Here is an 11,323-nt window from a genome sequence, read left to right as displayed (position 1 = left end):
TGGGTCCCAGCCAACATATGGCATCTATCTTTGGCAGTGGCAGAGTATAAGTGACAGGAGGAGGCTGTCCACATGCACAGAGTGCCAGGGCCCTGGAACACAGGGGTGAGCCATGGCAGCAGCACGGAGTCCCCTGAATCCCTCTCACTTTTGTCCTACAAGGGACTCGAGAGGGTCTCAGAAGGGCTGAGTCGCTGCTGCACCCGGAGAAGGGAACGTGCAGGGAGCCAGTGTGTGGCACGGACAGCTGGGGGTCCTGGACTCAGCCACGGGCACGCTGGGCAGGGCCTCAGGGCAGTTTGTCCTTCTACTGCTACCCTGCGCAGCTGTGAGAGCTGTTTTGGCAGGGCTGCAAAACAGAGGCTGCAGGAATGGGCCAGGCACCCTTGCCACTGTGCATGAAGCCACCCTGTGCTCCTGGCCACCTCCCAGCTCTGGGAGAGGGAAGACCCTGTCGGGCTGCAGAGCAGTCTTCCCCCAGCCGTGAGCTCTCCTCCCACCCTGCCTGTGCAGAATAACCCCCTCCAGAAGTCTCATGGCACTGCTTTTATGCTCTGTCACATTTTTGGAACATATGGTTTTAAATAATTCAATTTACTTTTCGTGTATTTTGCTGTGACTTTTTTTCCCCTGTCCCTTTTCTCCTTCGTCCTCACTCTCTGCATTCTCCTGGGCGCAAAATACACAGATGAGTGGGTAAGGGGGGTCAGTGACACAGGACCCAGTCCTGCACCCCATCATCTTGAGCCCCACAAGGTGTGCAAGGGAGGCCTCACCGTTAGCACACAGGGGAACCTCTGGGAAAGAGGGGTCAGCAGAGGAAATGTGAAGATTGGGAAGGGAAAATCTGACATGGAGCAGAACGCAACCTTAGATGTGTGGGCAAAGTACGGAGCAGACCAGCACAAGGTGTGTCTCTGGTACCTGGGGAGCAGGATTCAGGCCAGTAATGGCTGCTCTCCATGTGAAATTATTCCCAACCCTCATTAGGAACCTCTTTCACAGAGAAGTGCTGTGGGGTACATGGCAGTGTGGGGTACAGCCAGGAGCAGGAAGGCATTTTGTTCCCTTGTGGAGTCTGAGTGTCCCATGCTGGACCATGTTCTTATGCAGCTTCTGTGAGTCTTGGCTTTTACTCAGGTGTGCCCTTTGTGTTAACTGGATCCTTTCTTTTCTCACTCCAGAATGAAGTGAATTTAGAGCTAAAAACGAGGCAAGAAACGAGGCCTTGAAATCTCCGAAAGGTAGGAGAGACTTCAGACTGCAATGGGTATGTCACTATGCCCTCCTGGGTTCTCTTTTCCTCTGTGTGTCTCTCACACTTACAGCCTGCTCACCGTGGCCATGTCTGCACTAGACCTTCTGGGGCTGGACTGTTGTTACTCACGAAGAGAGATGGAAACAGAAGAAAGTCAAGTGCAGACATGGCATATGTGTGTCCTAATCCTGTCTTTGTCTTTGTACAGCAGTTGTTGTGGGCACCTGGTTTTGTCACTGAAGGTTTTCCTCAATATCTTCTCTACTGCCTCTATCTTTACAGCTAAAAAAGTGTAAGGATTTTGGTGAAAGGGAACTGCTTTATCTTCATGCATGTGTGATGGAGGAGATGGATATAAGGTCCTTTCACTGAACAGGATGCAGTCTCCATCTACTGTGAAGTTTTGCTGAGCTCAGTTCACATAATTCAGATGGTGATGTGCATGTTCTCCTCCTCTTCTGGCACATTTTTATCTATTCAGACTGCAGAACCATGGTGGTAGTGTGGAAGCATTTCCAGGTGTCCAGCAGAATCAGGGCTTTCCTGGGTTTTCCCTTTACCTAGACCCTCATGGTCTGTCTTAGGAAAAAAAACAACCCAGCTTCACAGTCTTCTAGAGCTTGGAAGGTGACTTGGTCTGTCCCTGGTAAGAGTTAGAGGTCTAGACCCCAGGGAAATGGAAGATAATATTGTCTCTTAAAAGCCTTATCTCCGTGTGCTGGGTAAGACACTCCCTATGCCACCTCAGATGATGGTTCCTGAGAAGTCCCTACCACGCTGAGGCAGTTCCTGCTGTCCCTAGCTCCTCTTGCTTCCCCTCCATCAGCAGGCACCAAGACAGGTCTGAGGGCAGGAGAGGCCGTGGGGAGGGTGGGAAGCGCTCTGCCCTGTGAGACATTACTCAGAGTGCCAGGAGCACTCACTGCGCTCAGAGCATCCCTGCAGCAGTGGGGACCCCCAATGCCCAGTTTTGGGGAGCACATGGACTGAGTCCCAGCAGCATCTGAGGGGCCCAGGCTGGCTGGGGTGGGAGGGGGCCCCAAGCTGGGCCGGGCAGTGTCAGAGGTGACCGGTGGAAGGCCAGTGTTATGTAAATACTGCTGCTGTAACATGGCAGGCCTGAATGGCCCTATGCATCCATCCATCATTGCTGGGGAACAGAAGCCTCCCTTGGAGCACGGGGGGCCAGCAGTGTGGGGCATGCAGACACAGGCAGCATGTGCCCTACTCATAAACTGTTTGTTTTCTTTTTGTCTCTCTCGTTTCGGGGCACCCCACAGAGAGCAACTCTCTGTTCTGTCCTTGCAACCTCTCCCCCAACCTTCCCCCCACCACTTCAGGCCTTCCTTTTCCTCCCTTCTTTCCCCGGCCCTTAAAAAAATGGAGAGGAAAAAAAGGGGGGAAAAAAAGTCCCCAGTTCACATTGCGGCTTCTTTCTCTGACTTCAAAGGCTCCTCATCATTGTTTGGGATCGGCAGGCAGTGGCCCTGAAAACGTGATCACAGCCAGGCACAGTGTAGGTCACCACTGAGCGCCATGCTCCAAGTGCTGAAAGGAACAGGCAGATTCTTCCCTTTTCATGCTTCACAACCCTGGTTACAGCACTCTGCCTCGCCCGTGTGCTCCTCGCTGCATGGCTATTCTTGCTCTTTTCTCCTCCTTTTCCTCCCGCCCTCCCTCTCTCTGTTTCTCTCAGGTCCCTCGTTTCTCCATTCGTTTGCTTTCATCCTGCCCCTCTCTGTGCCCACCATCACACACTTCTCACACTTTCTTCTCTTCTTTCCATTACTTTTCTTTCTCACTGTCTCCTGCCTGGCACTGCTGCCACTTCTTTCTGTTATATGAATCACTGTTTTATTTCTCCCTTTTCCCTCTTCTAAAGGTCAGGTTGGAGGTTGATTTCCTCATGCTCCCTGTTCCTGTGTAGTAGCAGCCTTCCTCTGACATTTGCCCACATTTCTGTCTTTGCCTGTGATATCTCACTCACTGTGCCCAAAACTACGGCAGTTCTGTAATTTCTGGATTAGTCCTAGACAGCTGGCAGCCCTCCCTGCAAAGGTGTGAGCCCACTGCTTTCATGTGCATGGGTTTATCCCTCAAAATTTAGCCTGGCCTTACATGGGGAGGTAGCACACAGTGCCTACCATCAATGTCAGCTTCCAGACTTGCTCTTTGGCTTGGCTGGTTAACCTGAAGGAATGAGCATGTGGGGTTAGTGTTGGAGGTGGATTTGGAAAGCCAGGCACTGACTTCATATATATTACAGGGAAACATTTAAATCTTGTAGGTCTAACATGGAACATGACACTGATGGTAGTGCTGAGGGCAGAGTTAGGCAGGGATAAGGCAGAGCAAAACAGGCCCAACAGTTTAATGGGCATCCCAGAACACTTCCTCAGTGGATTTCAGTGAGGGAACAACACTTGGTTGTGCTGAAGCTTGGGCACATTTGGCAGCACAGTGATCCACAGCCAGATGGAAACTCCCTGCCTGCAGAACATCCCCCAGCAATATCTGAAGCTTCATTTTGCTGCAGGGGAAGAGCCCAGGACTCTGCACCCCTCCAGCACCCATCCAAGGAACAGCCGCCCTCTCTCCACCCCCAGAAGCAGAGATCATGGTGCTTGTGCCTCTGGTGATTTGTGAGGTTGTTTTAATGCCGAGGAGCCCACCAGGACTTGTCTCTTGCTAAATAGGCATATTAAGGGACATTGCAGCAGGGGTTATAGAGTAATAATTTGTTCTAATGAGCTGGTGTCACATTCTCCCTGGCTGAGCTGTGCCCGAGCAGGAGCCGTGGTAGGAAGGGGCTGTGCTCGCTGACCTGTCAGCCCAGGTTAATGAAGTACTGCTCTGCTCGGGGGTCAGAGAGCAGGAGTGCAGCCAGTCAACAGCGGCTCAGGGGGCTGCAGGGGAGGGTGGGGCTCTTCCCTGAGCTGAATGCCCTGGGGAAGGCCTGTGCCATGCTGGACAGAGCAGCAGGATGTAAGTTATGGCACTGAGATCTCCACGCTGTGCTGGTGGCTTGAGTGCCACAACACCCTCGTCAAACTGTCCGCAGGCAGGGGTGAAAGTGCTACAGCTGGGCACTGGCTGGGGCTTGTTCTCTGGCCTTGCAGGAGAGCCCAGGCTGACACACTGGGAAGGAGGCTGGAAAAGTAAGAGAGCATCTAAGTTACAGATGCTTACAGACATGAGGGGATAGGTGCAAGGAAGTGGCCAGTGATGACCAGTGTCTAACTGGAAGGAAGTCTACAGAGATGGTGCTCATCCTTACCTTTTTGTGCAGAGTGTATGAATAGCCAGAAGTTCTCTTTGTCCTTCCTGTTCCCTGTTTCTCCTCCCTTGATGCTCCCCCATGGTTTGCTGAGATCCTTTGCCTTGCAAACCTAATCATTTTCTTTCATGCCTGCTGGGTACCTGGGCAGGAAAGATACAGGAACTTCTGCCAGTCCCCCAGCGATCACCCTTAGGGAGCAGGTTGATGGCAGGCCAACCTGGGCAGCTGCAGTTTGAGCAGGGCTCCACATTCTTCAGGAGATGGCAGGAAAAGCCACAAACAGGGTGTCCTGGCCCAGCTGGTGCCTTGGGGACCCATGGCCTGCCTTGCTTCTGTGAATGACACCACCCCATCCATGCTGGGGCAGGATGGTGCCCTTGGCCACACCAGCACCCTGAGGTCTATAGCACAAGTCCTGTATACCATCTTCCTCCTCCTCGTTCTCCCACTCTTTGCTCCCCCCCTGCTTCTCTTGGCTTTTCCCTGTCTCCATCTCTCTCTCCCTTTCATCTACTCAGAAGGCTTTACTCTACTTCCTTGTCACCCTAATTGATTGCATTAACCTTTCAGCGTATTGGATTTCCCCAGCACCGTGCAGAGAGCACTGTGCAATATGCTTATAATCCGGGCTGTAATGGACAGGGAGCAGTCAACGAGCCCCTGCTCCAACAGGTTCTGCTGACAACTTCTCTGGGAGGGGGAGAGGAGTGCACCGGGGGGACCCGGGGCATGGCTGTCCTGCAGCCTGTGCAGACCTGGCCTCAGGGCTCCCCCCTGAGCAGGCTTGTGTTAGCTTGTGAGAGTGGAGTCCTTGAAAAAGGATCCGGCTTGGGAAGCAGGGAGGAGATGTTATATTTGACCTATTACTGTGATTTTTCCTAGTGTTTGAGCACCATTCTTCTGTATCTGCTTGGTCTACAGTTTTCTTCCATCTGTTCAATACTAAATTAATACTAACTTTACATTTAGGCACTTGTTGCTAGTGGCAGGATGAGAAGACAGTATCATGGAATCCTCCTGTTTTCACATCATGCTTGCCCCTGCCTTTTCCTTTAGGATGAGGATACGAGGGAGATGGACACTTTTATTCAGATTTCAAAGAAAAGCATAAGAATATTGTGTTGATGAGAAAGACAGCACCAAGCTGCAGAGAGATCAGGAGACAGAAGCCCTGAATTATATCTCAGGCTTGGCCTTGGATAAATCCTTTCACTCTCTGGTACCTCATTTTCACCCAGGATGTTGGAGGTGTTGTTTGGGTGGGTTGGGGAAGGAGGAGGGCAGCAGGGTTGGGGAAGATGGAGGGCACTAGGTTGAGTTTTGCTTAAGCCAAGATCATTTAAGCAAATATTTAGGAGTTCCGTACCTTAGCATGAGACCTAGACTCTTAAGAGGCCCTTTTGTAGTTCTCCTTTTCAGATAGCATTTAGCACAAGATGGTTCTTCATTTATGGTCACAGCTCACAGTGTAGAAAGCAGCAATAGTGGAAGGGTTTCTGATCACTTCATAGATCTTCAGTTCAAGTTACTTCATCTTGTTAGAAGCAGTTACTCCGAAGGTAGCCACTCTCCCAAGGGGATGTTGAGAGCTGGCCTTTAGAAACTTGGCGAGTTCTTGAGCACACCAGGAGGAGGGGACAGGGCTGTACCATGCAAGGTAAAGGTAAATCCCCAGTTTTTCCAGGAAAGAACGCGAAATAACAGGAGTCAGAGGGGGGAAAACCTTTATTCCAGGCAATCATTCCAGAAAGTGTGAGGCTCCTTATAAGCCAGAAGGTAGTTAGGGTAGAGACTTTTTTTTACATTAAATAAAGAAGAACTAGGAGCAGGAAGCAAAGGATCAGAAATCTGAAACTAGCTAGAGAGAAAGCGTGAGGGAGAGCAGCACCTCCTAAATGGAAGGGTAAACAGGCACTCCGAGGCATTAACTTAATTGATTGTTCTGCAACAGGCTGAACGCTGTGTTACTCTGTCACCGTGGCAACAACCCAAAAAAATTGTCAGCCTGTTTGGATGAAGTGAAGCGAAACATTCTCTAATTTGCGGTGATCCGGGTGTTTGTTTTCCTTCCGAAGAGGCGGGGGCTCTATTGATCTATTATTTGCACAGAGCTTTTTTTTTTTCATGGTGAGATGGGGAAAGCAGGAGCCCTGGGGTGTGCTCCTGGGGCAGGTGAGGCAGCAGGGCTGTTTCTGCTGTCTTTCCACAGATCTGCCTTTGCAGGATGGCCATGCAAAGCCAGCAGAGGCTCCAGTGGTAGGAACCATCCTGAAGAAGGTGGAGGACAGGGAGAAGTGTTTGGGTGTGAAGAATTTGTGCCAAAAGCATTTGGCTGTGATAAACTTGTGCCAGGGCTACTGCTTTGGTCCATCCTGTTCTCATCCCTTTGGGCTCTTGCAGTTCACAGTATCACAGAACCCCAGAGTGATGGAGTATCCTGAGCTGGAAGGGATCCACATGGGATCATCAAATCCAGCTCTTGGCTTTGCCACGGACAACCCCAAAAGTGACACCAATTCCGACTTTATTGCAGTCTCTGGTGTTAGGTGGAGTCAGCAACAGCTGCCTCGGGGACAAGAGCAGCTCTGTCCCCCTACCAGCTCCCTTTCCAGATCCATGCTACTCCGTGTTATGTGTGCAGATCTGTGTCTATGTGGGAATGTATCGTTGCACACTTGGGGGAGTGACAGGAATCGTGTTTATCCGTACCCCACGGCTGTGGGAACATAACGAAGTCCCCACCTTGAGCTCTTTGTTAGAACGAGATGAAATCCCTGGGCCAAAGAAGGAGGGATTTTGTCTGCTGGGATATGGGGTCAGTGCTCCAAGGGGCTGTATGGGATGGGAGATGGGGATGGCCACACTGGGATGGGTGACTTGCTGCAGGCACATCTTGGGGCAGGGCCAGGGGAGCCACACAGATGGGAAGAGGTGCCACAAGCTGTGCAGCAACTTGTGCCCCTTGTCAGCAGTGTCTGGCCCTGCACAGCCCTGGGGGCCAAGCAAGAACCCTTGGGGCTGCCACTCGCTGTCAGCACTTGCTTGGTTTCAGAGTGAAATGTCACTGCAGCACTTGCTTCAGCAGGGAATGGCAAGGTGCAGGGGACCACGGAGCAAGCCCACATGGCCAGGGGCGAGCAGCAAGGCCATGTGCCAAAGGCATGAAGCCAAGAGACTGTGGCAGGGGAAAGGTGCCTTACAGGTCTGCAGCAGGGGGAATAGGCGACAGTGGCTCAGAGCCAGTGGGAGGGTGACTGGCTGAGGTGGTTCTGGGCCAGCAAAGGGAGGGTAGAGTTCCCTCGTGACTGGGGAGGAGGGACAGACTTCACCTGCCTTGTGCTTGGCCCTGCAGAGAGGTTTCATCCTCCTGTTTGGGGGTTTCTGCACTCTGTCGGCCTTTGGGCACCCTGGGGGCAGTGCCTTGTTTCCCACACAGGCTGCTCATCCTCATTACTCCTCGGCAGTGCCCCAGCCCATGCACAGCTAGTCCAGCTGCTGTACAACAGCTGTCTAGTTGATCCCTAAGATTTCAGGGAGAGCTGTGGAATATGTTGGTGTCAACTGCTGGAGAGTGTTGCTTTGTGGGGTATGCAGGGGGAAAACCCCACTGTATATTCCTGTGCTCTTCTGCCTCCATCCCGCATCCTTTCTCTGTTGTCCTAGGGGGTTTTCCTCCTCTGTTTGTACTGGTTTTGCTTTGTCACCCTTTTCCCCTTCTGTCTCTCTCTTCCCTTCTCTATTTCATTCTTTCCATCCAGTTTTTAACTCTTCTGCTCTGTTCCTCTTTTTCACAGCGTAGATACGTGCTGGGGATAAGTGGCTGTGGCTGGTGGGTGAGCACTGAGGCACTGTGTCCTGCCAGGGCATCTGCCCCCGTGCTCCTGGTGGGTGTGCATGGGTGGGGGCACCACGGGAGAGAGGAGTGCTGCATGGCTCTTTGGAGAGAGCTGAGCTGCCAGTGAAAGTTTGGTGGTTATCAGTGTCAGGAGAAGCTAAATAACCCTGTAACTGGTATGAAGGTGAATTCACGGTCTAGTGAGCACTGAAAATATGAAAGGGCTCTGAGACAGGCAGAGTGTGGAGAGGGGAATACAGCTCGCCCATGGCTCAGGGAGTGGTGTATTGCTGGAGCAGTGCAAGGACATGTGCTGATGCCATCCAGATCATCAGCCATGGCAAAGCGCCTTTTGTGGGGCTGGACAGAACAGGGAGGGTGCTCAGTTCTACAAGTTCAGAGACAAATGAGACATGCACACGTTAACATGGCAAGAACTCCCTTAGAGAATGTCTGTGGGCAGCCACATCTGACTGCACAGCCCTGTACACATGTGGCCAAGTGCCCACACAGTGCCACAGAGCCATGCACATCCATGTGCACAGATGAGCAGGCAGCCATACCCACGCAGGCAGGTACACATCTCTGTGTGTCGTCCTGTGTGGAGATGCTTCCACAGCTCCATAAACACGGGGTCACAGGCACACCCAAGCTGCCAGTGCGGTGCTCTGCCACCTGTGTCAGCTCGCAGTCGCGCCAAATTCCTTTTTGGTGTAACTACACTCCAGTCAGGCAGCACAGATGGATTTATCCCAGCATATCTTGGATGTCTGTGTGGTTACCTGCTCTGAGCAGGAGGAGACTTGTGGGAAATCTATTGTCCTTCCAGCTGGGAGAGGCTGATGCTTTGGAGAACCAGAAGATGTGCAGAGAGGAAACCCCCTTCAGCTCTTCACCTGGAGCTGGTAATCTCCTTGCACCAAATCCCTGGAACAGGGGAATTGCATTTGAAGCTCAGCCAGTGGTGATTTAGTGTTAGACATTTGCAAAAGAGACTTTGATTAATTCGTAGTAAAATCAAGTAGCACTTGGGTGCCAGCAGCACATTCCAGGGTGAGACAGCGACCAAGGTGCGCGCTGGGCAGGCTGCCAGGTGCCTGAGCAATCCCCGCGGAGGTGGCAGCGCCATTCAACCCGCAGCCTCTCCCTGCTTGGGCTTCTTAATTATTAATTTATTTTTCTCCCTTCCTTGGCAAAAAAATACTATTTGGTAACGACCTCAAATTGCAAAATGCTGATGATTTGGAGAATGTGTCACAGAAGCTCCAGGGTGATAAAGGGGAGACGAATCCTAGCCAACAATCCGGCTCAGCCAGTTTGCCTATTTATTAAAGAAAAAGCCCAGATCATTAACTTTTTTGTTGTTGTTCTGTTTGCGGGCAACTCCCTGCTGGCAACTTTCGGGTGCCCAGTAAATTAAACCAAGTATCGGCCTGGTTCAGGGCAACCTGAGCTTCTATTTAGAGCTATGAGAACAAACTGGCTTCGTTTATGTTAGCACGTGAATAAACCCTTTAGGGTACCATGCAAAAGTGCTCTCTGGCATAAAAGCAGTGTCAGAAAATCCTTACTCTTGCTGCCTCGTGGAGGGTCAGGTATTGTAACTGGAGAGCTGAGCTTCCCTTCTCCTCCCACTGCTTGTTCACACAGTTAATTGCCCCTCGACACCTCACTGTGCCATGCTGGTCCCCAGAGAAGCAGGGCTGGAAGAGAGCATCTGTAGGCACAGGCTTTGCTGGTTTCCCTGTTTGCCTGCTTGGTTTAGTTGTTGAATAAAGAACAGTTTAGGGATGGGCTTGCCTGCCTGGTGCCTCTGTGAACTCCGAGAGTTCCTGTGCTATCAGGGAAGGGTGATTATATCCCCCTCCTCTGGAACATCCCACGTGTTCGCTGAAGTAGTGCTTCAAGCTAAATCAGTTTGCTGAGGGCTCCAGCTTCCCTTAATTCAGTGTCAGGACCAGGCTTGCATGGCCATTATTCAAGAAGTTTTATCAGAAGCACAAAGCTAGCATCTGCCCTCCTGCTTCCCTCTGGGCATCACCAGCTCTCCTGCCCTGGCTTTGGCACACGGAGACTCGAGGGACTGCCTCCCCGAGCCCATTTGCAGGCAAAGCTCGTTCCAGCTCCTAGAGAGTCTCGGCTCTTTCACTGGCTGCGGGAGCACGGTGGCTTGTCACTGGTGCCTGGCACAGCAGCTCAGAAAACCTGCCAGAACCGAGGAGCTTGTGTGGGAAAAGGGAGCAAACACGCTGCTCAGATTGCTAGCCTCTCCCCTTCCCTCTTCCAACCCAGCTCAGTTGAACTAGGGCTGGATTTTAGGTTTTAATCTCAGCTGATATCCACACACTTTCTCACAGAGGTAGCCACCTTCTTTCCTAGGCCTGGCTCATGTCCCTCTACACTCATTTCTCTGGTGGAGCCTGCCCAGACCCGTGTTCACGTGGATGTTGATGGGAGGAGAAGGGTATTTTTCAAGGTTTCTGCTGGGTTTTTTTCTTCTGAAATATAAGGATGTGCAATTTTTTTAGTTTCAATTTAGCATTGGAGAATTTTATAATTTAGTAATTAAAATCTCTGATAGGCTTTAGAAATTGCAGCTAATTGAATTTAATGGGAAGATGATTTTCAATTTTATTTGATTACCCGGACCCCTGGCATTGGTATTTATGGGAAAAAAATGGGAAATGTGCTGTGTGGGCTAAGATGGCATAATTGAATTAGGGCTAATCGGATTTCTTCGTCATGAATTTCACTATAATTTTCCTATAATTTTCCATTAGATATCTAGTTTACAAATATTCACAAAGAAATGAAGCTCTTTCGGAATGGAGATTGCTGGCTAACAGGATTACAGGGACGATAGCTCGGCATTGCCAGCCCGGGCTCCTTCAGTAATGCAATCGCTGCGTCTGCCTCACACTTAGCGCCCGCCGCTGCTCCCGCAGCCCCG

The 11,323-nt window shown here is 51.2% G+C and overlaps 1 protein-coding gene across 1 annotated transcript in view; it reads left to right on the top strand.

The window, feature by feature from the left end:
- Positions 1-1,172: 1,172 nt before the first annotated feature.
- CASZ1 (castor zinc finger 1) overlaps positions 1,173-11,323 on the top strand; it is a 102,616-nt gene continuing 92,465 nt past the window's right edge. Inside the window, exon 1 of the mRNA XM_031062552.1 lies at positions 1,173-1,270. Coding sequence (XP_030918412.1) covers positions 1,267-1,270 — 4 coding nt within the window. The 5' untranslated portion in view covers positions 1,173-1,266. The remainder of the gene's footprint in view (positions 1,271-11,323) is intronic.

Source organism: Geospiza fortis, unplaced genomic scaffold, assembly GCF_000277835.1.
Source record: "Geospiza fortis unplaced genomic scaffold, GeoFor_1.0 scaffold662, whole genome shotgun sequence".
Lineage (NCBI taxonomy): Eukaryota > Metazoa > Chordata > Aves > Passeriformes > Thraupidae > Geospiza > Geospiza fortis.
Note: the sequence above shows the minus strand (reverse complement) of the source record. Positions and strands in the feature narration are given on the sequence as shown.